At 54.6% G+C, this 16,423-nt stretch overlaps 2 protein-coding genes across 4 annotated transcripts; one reads left to right on the forward strand and one right to left on the reverse strand.

Annotated features, from left to right (window-relative positions):
- The first annotated feature begins 4,995 nt into the window (after positions 1-4,995).
- Positions 4,996-12,506, forward strand: LOC131213422 (chorion peroxidase). Its single transcript, XM_058207459.1, has 7 exons — positions 4,996-5,003; positions 9,853-10,014; positions 10,092-10,271; positions 10,371-11,864; positions 11,941-12,219; positions 12,292-12,388; positions 12,462-12,506. Exons 1-7 carry the CDS (start codon positions 4,996-4,998, stop codon positions 12,504-12,506), a joined length of 2,265 nt encoding a protein of 754 aa, XP_058063442.1.
- Positions 12,507-13,194: 688 nt separating this feature from the next.
- On the reverse strand, positions 13,195-14,777 carry LOC131213830 (probable mannose-6-phosphate isomerase). Of its 3 annotated transcripts, none has more exons than XM_058207989.1 (3): positions 14,760-14,777; positions 14,351-14,660; positions 13,195-14,284 (listed from the first exon to the last, which is right to left on the reverse strand). In XM_058207989.1, the coding sequence occupies exons 2-3, from the start codon at positions 14,657-14,659 to the stop codon at positions 13,364-13,366; spliced, it is 1,230 nt and encodes a 409-aa protein (XP_058063972.1). In that variant the 5' UTR covers position 14,660; positions 14,760-14,777; the 3' UTR covers positions 13,195-13,363. The 3 variants fall into 3 exon arrangements, with proteins under 3 accessions (XP_058063972.1, XP_058063971.1, XP_058063970.1); XM_058207988.1 differs by having other exon boundaries at positions 14,733-14,768; XM_058207987.1 differs by having other exon boundaries at positions 14,351-14,766.
- Between the last annotated feature and the right edge of the window lie 1,646 nt (positions 14,778-16,423).

The raw sequence follows: 16,423 nt of genomic DNA on the forward strand, positions 1-16,423 counted from the left end.
TTAAGCTCATTTCCATCTCGGTGGCTATGTTAATAACCAGAATGGGGGAAAACCCCCAACACGTCGTACAAGAGAAGCCAATGTACCCCGCACCCGCCAACGAGTGACTTTGGTTTGGGGCGGAATTTTGTGGATTTTTTGGTCGAGCGAGCGAGATCAAGAGTCAGAGAGTGGGTACATCTTTACCATATCGCTTTACCAGTATCTATAACCGGCGGACGCCGGTGGGTAAAGTTCGCGTTCGCCCGCCAGCTGTACGCAGAGACACCTCAGAGGTCGCAGGTGTTACGTAACGCAGCAGAACTGGCCGGTCCGAGCCGGAGTCGGGTCGGAAGGTTCACGCATCGACCGGCCGCGCAAATAATGCGTTCACTCGCCAGAATTCTCCCCGCATTGCTCTACCTGTCCCCCCTGGGTGAGGCGGGGCCCGTCGACCGTTGAGGTCAAATTTACTCGACAACGCCGCCAACGAAAGTGACACGGTGGGCGTCATACGCACTCGGCTCGGCAGCTGGAATTTAGAGGCGAGTTCTCGCAGTATTGGTCTGATCTTTCGCGTTCCCCATTTTGCTGCGCTTTTCTTGATTCGGTTTCTTTCGCTTTCGCTTCATATTTTCGTCCTACTCGGCCTCGCCTGGGGATTGTGTCATGAATAACTTTCGTTTGGTGGCGAGCTATGAACATTCGAAGGGTGCCTATGGCCAGCCTATTATGGTCTATTCTTTGCTTCTGCGATCTGTTGCCGTTTAGTTCGGAGATCCCTCGTAGGATCCGTTATTCTATACGGAGTACACAGTATTGCATCCTAATTATCATCCAGCCCAATTTTATATTCTCAAATATACTTTATTATTCAGTATGGTCTCCAAGCGCGATACACCGTGTTCCGGACGAGACTCCAATTTCTGGAAGGTGATTAGAAGATTTACTGGCCACCTACACATGTTGATTTGTACTCCAGCCACCCAAATAGCGGGGCATAATAAATAAATCATCGCCTAATAAAGTGAATTTAAAGTTTTTTGAAAGTGACAACCAGTATAGATATCGCATAACACATCGTTCAATAAATCCCGGGACCAACTATGAAAACAACATTTTATCGGCAAAATTCCTTATTATTCATCAACATAATCTCCTTCAAGTGTAATACAATCATTTCAAAGCTGCTCTAACTTTCCAATACCATGTTTGTAGAACGATTTGTCTTTTGACTCAATATCAGCGATCACTTCCTCATTCGAGTTAAATCTTTATCCCTGGAGCATCTTTTTGAGCGAGTAGTTGCTGGGGCCAAAAAGCGAGTAGTTGCTGGGGCCAGATCCGGCGAGTATGGAGGATGAGGAAGCAGTTGGAAGCCTAATTCGTTGAATTTGGTCATCGTTTTGATTGACTTGTGGCATGGTGCGTTGTCTTGATAAAATGGTCAGCAGCAAAAAATGTTGCAAAGGTAGCGTCACTTTAACCACTATAGCTTTCGTGGTTATATTTCGAATTACATCAAATTTTGTCACATCTCCTGAACCTTGGTATATTAATGGCATTATTATCGCCATCTCTACGCTAGTACCGATACTTATTGAACGATGTATTATTGCTTAGAGTAGCGCTGCTTGAAACTCAAAATCGCGCTTCCTGTTTTGGCCGGTTATTGTTAATTGGCAGAGTACTGCAGGGTGCTGGAAACATGTGTAGTGTACTGGACACGGCTGTCAGTGAGATGCCAACAGGGACTAACAGGGATATCTGAGGTACAGATATTTGGTTTCCTTGGCAGTTGACTGGCAGTTTCTCGTTCGCTGGTTCCTCGGTGGACTGGAACCCACATCGAAAAGGTCACGTCATACTTTCAGCAGGAATGCTCTCCCTCTTACCGTGTCTTTCTTTCTTTCTTTCTTTTTGGATCGAGGTGAAAAAAAAAATTGATCCTTATGTTTGGAAAAAAATATTCAAAAGTTATGTTTGGAAAAAAATATTCAAAAGGTAGATCACGATCCTTATGGGGCCCGTCCTAATTGCATGTGTCGGCAAGGTCAACCAGCCAGCCAGCCAACCAGCCAGCCGGCCAGCCAGCGAGCCAGCCAGCCACGAGCAAGGCCACGGGGCCCGTTCCGATCGCAGGGAGTATGAGCAGAGTGATAGAGGCGATAGGAGTTGAAGTATGGCAGTATCGCGCCACTTGGCCACTAGATTTGGTTTGACAGAGTGTGTGTGTGTGTGTGTTTGTATGTGTGTGAGAGAGAAAGAGAGTGAGACAGGGCTTTTGGTTCATCCGATCGTGGCGTTTTTGGGCCGACGGCATTGCGCCATCGGGAGATCGCGCTAAATGGCGCGAGCCGATCGAACACCCAAAGCCCCCTATCCTGTGACCTCTGGCTGTCCATTGTAAGGCAGGCCGGGCAAAATGGCACACGGGTCGAGCGGGTGGCCCGTCCCCAATCAGCTCCGGATCCTTATGACATGACATGTGGCCCAATTACGAGGAATGGCCGATTATCCTTTTTGGGCAGCTTTGCGGGGGGGAGGCGGTTGATCCAATTCGCGGGCGAGCGACATTAACCGCATTACGACGATGGTTTTCACACACACAGAAACACAGAAACACAGAGATACAAACCCCGACCGGCGAGACTCGGGCGGGCTCCGAAAGAAAGGGAAATCGAGAGCCCCACAAACAAGCGCCGAGCCCGAGGCTTGCGGCTGGATGTAGCAACGTGCCGCCGCCGTCGCTTGTCTCTCGTTTCTTAACGATCCCCCCCCCCCCCCCCGCCCTTCCTCTCCGCCCATCCAACCACTCTCCTCACACCGTTGGGGCGGGGGTGGCCAGAATTCGCCGTGAATTGGACCAGACGACCGGTGGCGACCCATGAATGACTTTGGTTTGACCGAAAACCCGCGCGCCGCCGCCGACCCCCTCCCCGCCCGGGTCAGTGGGGTGGCGCTGGCGGTAACTGGATTGGACCGCTTTCGGTTGGTCGGCAGTTGGCCGCGCAGAGGTCGGCCTCTCTCTTTTCGTACGCGTGCGCATGTGGCGTCCGGCGTCCATTCACCCAGCAACGCCTGGGTGGCGGCGACGGCGACAGCTAGGCTGGGTGGCCAGCATCCCTTTACATACCACCCTCTTTCCCCTTACTCTGGAGCACCGCTCCGTCCGTCCGTCCGTCACACACCACTTTCGCCCCTGGCACCCGGCAACCCATTTGCAACGGATGTCTGATTTAAACAGAAAAACAGGGAAAAAATACTGCCCGAATTCAGGACGAAGAGAGAGAGAGAGAGAGAGAGAGAGAGAGAGAGAAAGAGCGGGGGAAAGAGAGCGGAAAAGCAACCAAAATGACCAAAAACAATAAAACCCGAACCATAAAACATAATAAAAAATAAAAAAAATAAAGTAGATCACGGAGATCACGGGCACCCCGCCGGGTGGAACACAAAACCGTTTTCGATGACCACCGTCCGCCAGACCTTCCCGCACCACGCACCTTGCAGCCAGTAGCGCCCCCGCCCTTCCTCTCGATTTGACCTGGGCGACCAACCCGCTAGTGCCCCGTGGCCCCTTCGTGACCTTCCTTCACGACCCCAGCCGCGCAGCCGTTGCCGCTGCCGAACTCGCAAGGAGTTCACCCCGTGCAAATACACATACACACCGCGATGCACATGCTCGCGTTACCGTCTCGCCTACGCATTATGCAATTCGGAGCTCCCATTATTTTTATTGTGATAGTGAAAGGGGAAGGTGGGAGGGGATGCCCAAAAGGGTTGGTAAGGGTTCGGAGACGGAGCCCCCACCACACACACACGCGTTTGGGAGTGGGTCATTCGACCCCACGTGAGCCGGCCCGAATCTCACCGCCAGCGCGGGGCCCGTCATCAAAACACCTCCTGCCAGAAGGGGTCAGGAAGTGTGGAGGTCGAAGGGAGGTCGTGCATGACACGGCCCGCCGGAGGGCCATACATTCTCGCGTAGGGTCCTGAAGGGTCAGTTCGATCGACACACGACACGCCACACTAATGTCGTGATAAAAGAGAAACCAATAAACAAAAAAAAAATTAAATCCCAACGTGCGGCGAGAGAGTGGTTCGGCTCTCTGGACGAACGCGCTCTCCGCACGAGAGTGTTGTTTTGGAGCGCTGCTTGTTGCTGCAGCTGGTGTGCGTGGCACCCGCCCCCCATTCCCCACTTCCGCCTGACGGTGTGAGCAAAAGAGAAAGGGAGAGTCAGACCGCGGAGTGGCAAAGGGAACGAGTGGCCGGCCGACTTGGTGACTGGTGCCTCGTTGGATTCGGCTCCGAACGACGGCTCCCCGAGCCCATTTCTCACACGTAACCCTCGTCGTCCAGAGCTCGTCCGGAGAACGGTTCGCCAGTTCGAATGGCGCCATCTCGTTCTCGCGCCCGCACCGTTCGCTCGCACCGTGTCTGTCAGCCCGCCAGCCTCAGGGCGGCCGCCGCTGTGCTCAGCTCAGCGCAAGGTCCTGCCTCGCGCTGGGCTCCAGAGATCCGCGACCCGCGATCTCGTGCCGCCTTTACGTTCCTGCGCCAGCTCGGGCGACGCATTCAGTTCTGCACGAGCCGCGCGCGGCGACGGTTTTGAGTTTTTGGTTCTGCTCCGTTGGTCTGCGCGATCCTCGCTCCTCTCGAGCGTTCACGCTTCACAGCCATTCCGGAGCCCGAGTCCGAGCCAGCTAGCCTGCCAGCCAGCGACGGACGGAAACCGCTGACAAGCGCCCCAAGCGCCCCAGGTTCGGCCGCAAGGCCCGCAAGGAGTCGGCGCAAGGAGCCGGATGCGCGCGCGATAGGCTAGGCCGACGACGTGATAGGTGTTCGGTGTTCGCTGTGTGTGTGCGTGCGTGTGTGCCTGTGCATTTGTGACTGGTGTGCGGTGTACTTGTGGAGCGAGGCAATCAGCGGGGTGGTACGCTGATTGCGCTGGTAAACTGTGAAGAGATCCGCGTTTGCAATCAACCGCCCCACGAAGGATCCCCGCCGCCCAGGATGGCCAGGTACGTTTGAGTGCAGCCCCGTTCCAGCCCCTGTCAGGCCCTGACCTTTGCCAAAGGGGTGAGCGGGGGAGGGAGGGGAGAGGTCCTTTGACCTCCAAAACACTACCCAGCTCAGGTCAATCTTTCTCTCGAGGCGAGACCCGTTCCGTTCCTGAGCACAAACAAATTGGGGAAACGAAACTCGCTCGGCGCGAAAGAAACAGAGAGCGGGGCGGGGAGAGGGAGGGCGGTAGGGGGCAGGGCCGGACAGAGAACTGGAGCACGGCGCTGCAGCAGTCGGCAGTCGCCATGAAGGATGCAGTGAAGGTTTTATGAAAGTGACAGTACCGTGCGCAGAAAGAAAAGGTCAGCGGAGCGCAGAGCTGCACGATCACCCCTCAAGTCAAGTAGGCCACCGCCACCGGGCACACGGCGTGGTGGTGAACCAGGTGGAGAAGCGGCCAGCGACAACCGAGGGCGCCCTCGGTGTGAGTGCCATCTGCCGCCATCCGTCGCCATTCATTCATCTTGGCGTCGCGGGCTCGTTCGCTCGTTCATCTTCTTTCACCCGCGATGCTACTGGTGCGGGCTTCTGGCGTCTGCACAATACACAATACGAGGCCCCGTCACGGCACACACAGAAAGGCACGTCACGATCTTATCGATCGATGCTGTGGCCCTACTACTGTTGGCATACTGGCGTTGGCGAGTCTCTATCGCACGTGGAGTACACGTGGAGCCCACGTGGAGTTCCGCTTCTGTTGGCTCATAGCGCATGTGATAGGTTGGTGCCCATTCTTTATGACGGCTGCTTCTTCATTTTTGAAGCAAAACACCATGAAGATGATGCCGATGCCGATCAAAATTCGCAATCATTCGTTGTCGGGCGGGTGCATTGGGAGTTTTCTCCCAGCCCCAAGTTCGAACATTCCGCTTCTTGCCATAAACATCGAGGTGGAAATGAGTTAAAATGAAATGAGCTTTACAAATTTCGTACAGTTTCATTTGACAACTTACCACGTTTGGAAATGAATGTTTAATATTTCCCAATTTTCTGCAAGCCCATAGGGTCCCATTTCGTGAATGTTAATAGTTCACAATTGCCAGAACGAAGTTTGGCGTGGTAAAAGTCATCTAACAAAGTCAAATATACAAGGAGAAAAAGGGGATAGGTGGCCCGTGCCGGGTGAGGCGGGGAAAAAGGGTGCATGGTGGGCACTGTGATGCAACGGTTCGTCCAACGCCGGGAACGGGACCTCCAAAATTAACCATCCGGGGGTCATCGGCATCGGCGTCTTGAATCGGTAGTCTTCTCCGGATTCTTCCTCGGATTCGCCGGATTCCTTCCATCGGGGACCCCCGGGGGTCCGCTGCCCGCCATCTTGCTTTGGTAATTTATTAGAAATAGTAATTGGACTCCCCTCTGGTTCCAGCAACAGCGCATACGTTTCTGTGTGGCCAGAGACCTAATTTCCCATTCTCTGCGGGAGACATCGCTGCGAGATATCTCTGCCCCGTCCCGGCGATAACAATAGGGGGCTAACGTGCTTGCTAACTGAAACGGGAGACGGGTGCTTGGTCGGTGACTTCACAAGGAGATAGCGAACCCCCCTCCCCACCGATCTCGCGCGTCCCGGTTGAAGATGGTTGTCTAACGGTTGTTGTGATGCTAATGTTGGTGCCTTTTGTTACCGCCCCGCACCGTCTCGCCTCAGCAACCCGTTTTCGGTCGTTTTCTCTCTCGCTCGCTCGCTCGCCCGGGGATCGGGGAAGTAAGCGGACTCCCGTTTCGGTGTTTACCGACTTCTGTCTGTCGCCTGCCTGCGCGACGCTTCGAGAGGTGCGCGAGTTGGTGTCTTCCCGATCCCATCCATTAACCCCGTTTTTCGGGCGGTGTTGCTGTTCCCGGCCGCGGGTTTTTTTTCCCTCCTCTGCCAATGGAAAGTAGGGCGCCACATCGCGCACGCGCACGCCGGCGCGTGCGTGAAGGTTTCGCGAGCGCAGAACCGCAGATCTTCAATCAGCATGCAAACAGCAGCATGCAGCACCGAGTGGGTTCTACCACAACTCCATGTTTGAAGCGCAGGCTCTGGTCCGGGATGCCCATCCTGGGTTGTCCCTGACTTGTTCAGATTTTCCCCATTTTCAGGAAGCTGAGATTAGTGTTCTGAAGGTGCTTATTGTGTTCTTGTGTTATGTTGTGCGCTACATACGCTAATTCTCCATCACCGGTCGACCATCAACGCAATCAATGTCAAAGAATCGCAATCGGCAATGAAAACGCGTGGATGAATCAGATCTTCCGATCGTCTGTGTGTTCTGATGACGTCTGCTTCCACCTTCCACCCGGTGCATAGATGCTGCACCCTGATCAGCTAATCAATGTGTCCGCTGTGGGCTACGTTGTTTTATACCCTAAAAAAATGAGCTTCAATGAAATGAGTTTTTCAAATTTCGTACAATCATAATCGAAGACTCAGCTTGGCTTGGAAATAAGTTTGTAATACTTCCCCAGAACCTCACGCCAACAACCGGAAATTGCACTGGACCTTGACCGATCTAAGAATTTCTCCGATCTTCTTCAGACCATTGGCTGTGGGCATTCCACTCGTACGTGGGACTCTCTTGGGGCCATTTCCAATGCGCTGCTCTGCACCCCGCTACTGAAGAGAACCTGTGTGCACTTGTTACTAGTATAGTAGTAGGTTGCTCGTATTGTGGTCGTGGCCGTACCGCCCCGCCGAAAGAAAGCGAATCCCAAGCGGGCGCGGCCGCCGCTTTCTCTTCTTACTCCGGCGCGGTGGCGAATGGTCATGGTCAACGGTGTTGCCCTTATACGCTAGGCGGACCCTCGGTGGGTGGGTTGCGCCTAGCGCCATCGGCTCAAAACGGCGATAGCTCGCTCTTGGCCTCGCTTGGCCTCGCACTTTGATGATGGCCATTTTTGGAACGTCCACTCTAGCGTGTCCAGCGATAGTGCTCAGTTCAGTGGTCTGGTCGAGACCAGATCAGATGATGTAATGCTGCTGCTGCTGCTGCTGGGGGGCATTTCGGACACTTCCTGTTGGTACTGCGGGCTGCGCCTTATCTATGGCGAAAGTACGTAAAAGTTCTTGAACACTTTACCTGGGGCACTACAAGCCGCCAAATAGATACACTCGTTCAAGACTTTCCGTTGTAGCCAGTGCCAGTTGGCGTTGGAGTTTCAGGTTTTTCCTGCTGTCTGCTGGGGTAGTGGCGACGATTGCGCCACTACCACTCGTCTCAGGAAGCCGGAGGGCGCTGGCTTGAATGTCGATGGAAAGTCGATACCGAGGGCGAGTGACAGTTTCTCCTTCCTCATCCATGCTCTGCAGCGCTGCCTTGTTGCTGCCTTTGGGTTTGGGCGTTGAACTTCGCATCCTCGCGTCCTGCGCTCCTGCGACCTGCGACCGGCCGTGCTGGTGGGTCTTCGTCCGGTATTTTCTCGCACGGGTTTCCCGTTTCGCGGAGCCGCAGTTTTCACTTCTGGATAGAAAGTGGTGGCGCCGAACGTGTTGTAGACGCGTTTTGCTTCACCGTGGTCCAGCGGTAGCATGGTCTCTACGCAGGCGCCCCGCACTCTCTGGTGGTGCGATGAAGTGCCCGCGTAGCTCCTATCGGTAGCTTGCAACGGGGCCTCCCGTGGCAGCTTTGTGGCTTTCGTGGCTCCGGCGGGGTCGCATAACACCCGTATGACGATATATTTGCGGTAACACTTGGTCTCATTGCACTTCACCATCATTGATTGGCGCCGCAGAGTTGTTATCGATGTCCGATCGCGAATCTAGCGCACGGGCTGGCGCGCATATTGTCATCGGAGGCGCACCTGCCGCGCACCTCAACATCAAGAAAAGCGGTCAATTGGCCCACCCGGGCTGATGCAACCCGGCTCTTGGCTATTCAGGTTAAACCCCTTCGACAAAGACGACGACGACGTGTCTGTGTCGGCTCGAGCGTGCGCGCGCGCGCTTGCACTCTTAAAGAAGATCTATTAGCGGCCACGGCGGCGGCGACGTGCGGCCGCGGAGTGCGGGCACAGGATGCTAATGTTGTGTCGCGCCGCGGACGTGAGGCTTACTTTCGTGCCCTAATGCCTGTGCGCCGACCTGTTTCTGCAACGAGAGAGGGAGAGAGAGAGAGAAAGAGTAAGAGAAGGAGCCCGCTGTGCATTATTATGTCGCGGAGTGAGTGGAAGTTTTAAGATGAATGCCCCGTAGTGTTGCAAAGAACACGTGGCATTGTGTAACACGCTAATGACCGTACGCACCGTGCAGAAACGCTAAGTGGGGGGTGCCCACCTCTCTCTGGGACTCTTCTTGCTAGACGCGAACATGCCATGAACGCGGATCGTCGATCTGCGCGAATCTTCGCTGAACGTCTAGTGGTATTCCGCGCCATACAGTGTGCTCCGCGCTGTGTGTGCGCTGGTGCGTGCCACGGGAAGGGAATGGCAGGCGACTACAAAGGACGTCGAACGCTGAGAGAACGGCACACCGCACGCCAAACGGGTATCCGCGCGCTGCGCTGAAAGTGAAAGTGATTCCTTGTGGTAGGTCGTACGGCGCACCTGGCGCAGAGATCGGTGGCGGCGGGTTAACTGCTGTCGAGAGCCGTTTTTTTTCTTTTTTGGGTGAACTGCCGTGCTCCACTTGAGCGAGGCTACCTCCATCTCCGCGCGCACTGCGGGGTTTGCTGAAGTCCGCGGTTTGGTGGAATTTCTTCCCCGAATCGCAGAGGTCGTCCGGGCGGGAATCACGCTCAAGATCCAAGGTCCCCTGGGCAGCCCCCGGGACACCAGGACCTATCGAGCGCGAGTCGAATGTGTATCGCTGAGTTTGTTTTTCCGCAGGATACTAGCGGTGGCGCTGGCACTGTCCGCGGTGGCAGTGATCGGTGGCGAAGGGCAGTTCCTGGCCTTCGACCAGCACGCGACCGAGTGTGCGCTGTACGTGCACGGGCCGGGCAAGTCGTCCGCCTTCGACTACAACCTGAACCTGTTCCGCGGCGCAATGTAAGTACAGTTCGGGGCCCTTTTCGGGAGGCTTCATGAGGGCTCATGATGGTGAGATTCGTTTGCTTCGTCCACAGCGCGCAACCGGTGCATACCGCCGAGGCGACTACCTGCATCACGTACGATGCGATCAATCAGGCGTACGTGGACGCCCGGAAGCGGATCCGCGTGTCGCAGCCGAAAGGCGACTGGAAGACGGAGGACATCGCGACCGTCGGCGAGCTGCTGCTGGACATCTCGATCCAACTGGCACGGACGTAAGTGGTCCCGGGCGGTTGGTTGGTTGATTGATTGATTGTGGATAGTAGAGGGTGGCATGCATCTGATGTCTCTGAACTCGCACCTCCCTCCCACAGCTACGGGCTATCGTACGAAGAGATCGAGAAGGGTCTGCCGTCGATCGACACGTCGAAGACGCTCGTGCGGGAGGTGTGCCCCGCGTTCCTGTCCGGGGTTGAGTGCCGGCCGGGCAAGTACCGGCGCGTGGACGGGCTGTGCAACAACCTGAAGCACCCGACGTGGGGCGCCGCGATGACGCCGTTCCAGCGGCTGATCGGGCCACTGTACGCGGACGGCATCAACGCGCCGCGCATCTCGGTCGCCGGCCACGAGCTGCCGCTGTCGCGCGTCGTGTCCCGCACGATCCACCCGGACGAGGGGTACCACGACCACGCCGGCACCGTGTTCGTGATCGCGTGGGGCCAGTTCATGGACCACGACTTCACGCTGACCGCCACGCCGCTCGACCCGATCAACCGGAACGACCCGGAGGAGTGCTGCAAGCGGCCACCGCACCTGAAGCACCCGTACTGCAATGAGATCCGCGTGCCGGACGACGACTACTTCTACCGGCTGTTCGGCGTCAAGTGTATCGACTTCGTGCGCGGGTTCCCGTCGCCGCGGCCTGGCTGCCGGCTGGGGTCGCGCCAGCAGTTCAACACGCTCACGTCCGTCATCGACGGCAACACGATCTACGGGGTGAACGAGAAGTTTACGCGCAAGCTGCGCACCGGGTACAACGGGCTGCTGCGCATGAACCCGGTGTTCGCCGAGTACGGGCTGAAGGACCTGCTGCCGCTGAAGCTGGACGTGCCGGATGAGGGGTGCACGCGCCCGAACAAGAGCATGTTCTGCTTCGAGGCGGGCGAGATCCGCGTCAACGAGCAGCTGGTGTTGACCTGCATGCACACGCTGCTGGCCCGCGAGCACAATCGCATCGCGACCGAGCTCGGCAAGCTGAACCCGCACTGGGACGACGAGACGCTGTTCCAGGAGGCGCGCCGCATCAACATCGCCATCATCCAGCACATCACGTACAACGAGTTCCTGCCGATCCTGCTCGGCAAGGAGGTGATGGAGAAGTTCGGGCTGCTGACGCTGAAGGAGGGCTACTGGGACGGGTACGACGAGACGGTCAACCCGGCGATCATCGACTCGTTCGCGTCGGCCGCATTCCGCTTCGGCCACTCGCTGCTACCGACCGCGGTCGAGCGCTGGTCGAAGGCGCACAAGTTCATCGCATCGAAGCGGCTGTCCGATCTGATCCGCCGCCCGTACGACCTGTACCGGGCCGGTGTCTACGACGAGTACCTGATGGGCCTGATGAACCAGGTGGCGCAAGCGATGGACGACTCGATCACGCAGGAAGTCACCAACCATCTGTTCAAGAAGGAGGGCGCCCGCTTCGGCATGGACCTCGTCTCGTTCAACATGCAGCGAGGCCGCGAGTTCGGCGTTCCCGGCTACATGGAGTTCCGCAAGTTCTGCGGTCTGCCCACCTCCGACAACTTCGAGGAGCTGTTCGGTTCGATGCCCAACGAGACCGTGCGCCGCTACGAAAGTATCTTCGAGTGAGTAAACAGTAACAGTAGCCACCTAGTAGCCCCTTTTATTTACCTGTTTGATCCGCTCCCCGCCTGCCTGCAGATATCCGGCCGACGTCGATCTCTGGTCAGGCGGTGTATCGGAACGGTCGCTTCCGGGCTCGATGCTGGGGCCGACCTTCGCCTGCATCATCGCCACGCAGTTCAGCTACGTGCGGCGGGGTGACCGATTCTGGTACGAGCTGCCCAACCAGCCGTCCTCGTTCACGCCCGAGCAGCTCCAGGAAATCCGCAAGGCCAAGCTGTCCCGGCTGATCTGCGACAACACGGACCTCATCGATACGGTCCAGATCTACCCGATGGTGTTGCCCGATCACGAAATGTACGTACACTGCCGCTGCGCTACCTCCACAAACCACACCTTTACCGGGTCCCGTGTTTTTTCCCCCCACAGAAACCCACGTGTGCCATGTAAGAGCGGAATTCTTCCGTCGATCGATCTGTCCAAATGGGCCGACTACGGTCACGAGACCCACTCGCCGCATCAGTATGTAAGTAGGGGCGTCTGTCGCCGTCAGGCCACCTCACCAACTAACCATCTGCCCTATCGTCTCTCTTCTCCAGCAATTCTTGAACGACATACCGGAAACGATTGGATTTAAGAAATAAGCGACGCGGGCAGCGGTGCTGATGAAGTAACACTGAAACGAAATCGCCACCAACGCAAAACTTTGCCAATCCTAATGTGTACTCTGAGATTCACTGCATGTATCACTTCTTCATCGCTCCTCATACTTATGCGTATCGCCCATCCATCAATAGTCAAGCCAAGCAAAACAGCAAAGCAACGAAACAATTAAGTCGCCTGACGGTTCAGCTTCCGCTACGATTCAAGCTTGCAGTTTAAGATTTAAGCACATTTAAGAAGAATACCTCCCCCCACCTTCCCCGTCACTCCACCTAGCAAATGCCATCCCGTCACTCCCACCCCACATCTTACGACTCTGTCCGTCCTCCTGTTTCACTGTACTATACACCATCGCAATCGTACGGCAGTGTACGATTACACTAAAAGCACACCGTAGAACCATCGAACCATCGTTCGTCTTGAGACGAATGGAAAACGCTCCCGAAACGCATTTAATACACGCACGCGCCAGTGACCGCGCGCTAGGAGGCATGGGACGCTACGGAATGCCACCGATCCGGTCCGGGGCACTGGGCATCCGCGTCCGTGTTTTCGGTGAGCCACGTCGCGCGATCCCGAACGATCCATCACCAACGATCATCGCACGATTCAGCTGGATGGTTTTTTGTTTTTCATTTTAATGTAAGAGATTCGTCAAGAGATGTACGCAAGATGTTATATGTCCTAGTTTTTTTGGTTTACGTTTTCTGGTTACAATATCCAACGGCCTCTACTTTCCGTTTCTTTTTTTGTGTAATATTTATGTAAATAATAAATTGTTCGATCAAATGGGTTATTGTATTGAGCTATTGCAATAGTCCTGTTGACCGCCTAGTCGCTAGTTCGTTTCCAGGAAACCGTTCGCCATTGCCTGGAACGCCAGGAACGGTTCATCGCCGTCGTCTAGTTCCAACGCTATGGTTCGACCGGCCCGGTGGGGAAGAAATAGAACGGTGCCGAACTGAAGCGCAAGCACGGTTCCTTCCGGGCATCGTAGCGTTGCTCGGCCGTTGGTCACGAGCAGAATGGAGCCGGTCGGTGGGTTGTCCAGCGTGTACTGTCGTGCACCAGCGGGCAGCTTAATCTCCGACACGGCAAAATCCGGCACGGGCGGCACGAACGTACGCGTGTACGGTAGACGGTGCTCGTCCAGCAACCGAGCGCGGTACAGCATGGTTTCGGGTGGACCCCCCTCGTACGATACGAGCCGCAGCAGGGTCTCAACGTCCTTGAATTTCGGCGTTAGCCCGGCACGCACTACGTTGTCAGAGCAGGCCATACACTCCACGCAGTCGCCCTCCAGATACGCGTGCGGTACATTCGCTGGCAGGTAGATCGCCTCGCCCGGTTTCAGGTGCAGGACATTGAGAAAGAAAATCGACAGCACGCCGACGTCACAGCCAAAGTCGTCGTACAGGCGCAGGAACAATCGTTGCAAGTCCGCCATCTCAGCATCGAGCCGGAAGCACTCAGCCATGCTCTCAATACAACCCCGAATGGCATCCGGTTCGCTGCGCATCAGCCGTTCGTAAACCACCCGGACGGCTTCCAGGTTGGGTTCGGCGCGAAGGCGCTCCATCGCCGGCGTACCGATCAGCACACGGAGTGGTTCCCACTGCTCCAGGAGCTGCAAAATTTCGCCATACGCTCGAAAGCCGCACAACGCGTGGAAGTCGGTCAGTGCAATCGCCAGCTCCGGCTTGTGGTTTGCGTCCTTGTAAATGTCGGGGAACTGTTGGTGTAGCTTTTCGGCCTCGAGCTGGCGGTGGGAATGAAAGTAAGTTAGTAGGAAGGACTTGGCATAACCCCACGCAGTCACGCATACCTTACTGGGATGCACCTGGACACTGAGCGCTTTCCGGATGCTGAGCACCTTCAGCAGAAAGGGCAAACTGGTCCCCGCGGCACTACCGATGGTGCCGGCTGGATCCGATTGCACCGCCGCGGCGAGTGTCCTACCATCGCCCTTCAGCGTGGCTGGCCCATTGACGTGGTCGCCCATCCACAGCTCGGCATACGAACGATCCGGTTTCACGTCCAGATCCCCGTCGTTCGCTTTGGCCAGTTTGGCCACAAACGAGTGCTCACCAAGCTTGCCCCACTCGTAGCACTGTACGCTGCCCGTTAATTCCATTCTGTCGTTGCAGCAAACAAATGAGATGAATTTTGAAAATCAGGTGAAGTTTGTGGTGTCAAAAACATCCAACCTTTCAATTATTTTTTTTAAGTATTACTTTTCGTTTTTTGTCCAAAACTATTTTGGTTTTTCTGACTTTTCGATCCGAGCGTTCCCGGTCCCTGGTTTTCGCTTGTATGTTCGCAAACCAAATAACACATTTCACGTTTATACTTGCGGCTTGGGGTGTCACCGCCACAGCTGTGAGTTTTTTTCGAAATGAACGTTGAATTGTTGGGCTTGCTCTTGGACGGTTTTATCACACTTTACGGCATAGGTCAGCATTTCAGGAGTAGGTTATAACGCTGAGTTTACACAGCACAGTCTCCAGCAAGTACTCCGGTAGGGTGTTGCTGTCGAATTCAGAACGAAATTTCGTAAATATGTGGGCTGCAAATGGAGACTGCTGCTGTGCTGAAGGATGATGGGCCACGGCTTCACTGCGAAGGAATACCGTAGCCAGCATTTGTATAGCACTGGTGCTAGGCTCTGAGCTGTTTTTCACCTGCAACAGTGCTCTCTCATACGGCGCTGTAGATAGCTTAGGTAGCGGTCGGTATTCCTTTACTTCTTCCACTATGTGCTTTAGATAGTTGGTATTTGCTAGTGTGTGCTGGTGCAGACTATAGACTATGTTGCTGGATGATGAAAGTGTCGAACAACCGTGCCGCAGTCTCCCATAGATCCTTAAAATATGTGGTGTTACATATGGTAACACCAAAATATAAGCACAGGAGAGTGTCGAATAGGTCTTCTTCGAGGCACGGTCAATCGTGGGGAATTTCCTCCGAGCATCACATTCTTTGATGTAGGATGCGAATAGATGTTTGTTTGCTCCGCGCAGACTTAACCCGTCGTATTTTTACTAGGAAAATACGACTTTAGTAAAGTCCGGGACACACCTACATAAATAGTGGCACTTGGCGAATCAGGTCGAAGTCCTTCAAAACCGTGAATCTTGTGAACCAAACCCAAAGAACTTGTGGCAAAATGACCGATCATACAAAAAGTGGACTCGGAATGATCAGTTTCGGAAAAACATTACTTTACTTTCCTGATATAGTTGCATAATGTTACAAAGTAGATTTAAGTCTCGATGAAGAGTAGACTCACAAGTATTCTATGAAACGTTGACATAAAGTAACGTTCATGATGTTTCTGATAAATATTATTTATGATAATTAATAAATTAGAAAAATATAAAAATAAGACCAAGAAAAATTTTATTTCAAAATTTTGCAAACAAAATGAATAAATGAATAAACATGAATGAATTATGAAATGAACTGAATTTGAATGAAACGTAATTTAACACTAAATTAAAATTAGTTTAACAAAATTCAAATTAATTTAACACTTTGCATTTAATATTCTGACAGATAGATGGTGCTGCAGTCTCTTTTTTGAGCTCTTCGCTGATGCTAGCGCCACGCCTCCGTTAAACACTCAACTACTCCGGGGCTGCTCGAATCGACATCCTATAAGTTTCCATCATCGTGGGTAACTAAGTGTTCGAGCACTTCCAACGGCAGTTCGGGGTGCGACCGAGATGGCAAGTGTGCGTGCGTGGCCGGCCCTGCGAAGGTGCGAAGCAACACGCACCATCAACCCGAACTGGCTCCGCGCGGAGAGCGAGAAATGCCGTCTCAGTGGCGAAGGAAAAGAGTTGCCATTTTATTCTCAGCGCCTTCCGTGAGTGGCAGGCAGCGTCGCGGTCGTGCC

Source organism: Anopheles bellator, chromosome X (genome assembly GCF_943735745.2).
Source record: "Anopheles bellator chromosome X, idAnoBellAS_SP24_06.2, whole genome shotgun sequence".
NCBI lineage: Eukaryota > Metazoa > Arthropoda > Insecta > Diptera > Culicidae > Anopheles > Anopheles bellator.

What these genes read in the sequence shown, in the direction of transcription:
- LOC131213830 (XM_058207989.1), bottom strand. Translation starts at nt 14,659, where the DNA reads ATGGAATTAACGGGCAGCGTACAGTGCTACGAGTGGGGCAAGCTTGGT. An exon ending in TCCAGGTGCATCCCAGTAAG is followed by an intron (nt 14,285 to 14,350) that starts GTATGCGTGACT and finishes TCCCACCGCCAG; the next exon opens with CTCGAGGCCGAAAAGCTACA.
- LOC131213422 (XM_058207459.1), top strand. An exon ending in AACCTGTTCCGCGGCGCAAT is followed by an intron (nt 10,015 to 10,091) that starts GTAAGTACAGTT and finishes CTTCGTCCACAG; the next exon opens with CGCGCAACCGGTGCATACCG. An exon ending in CGCTACGAAAGTATCTTCGA is followed by an intron (nt 11,865 to 11,940) that starts GTGAGTAAACAG and finishes GCCTGCCTGCAG; the next exon opens with ATATCCGGCCGACGTCGATC.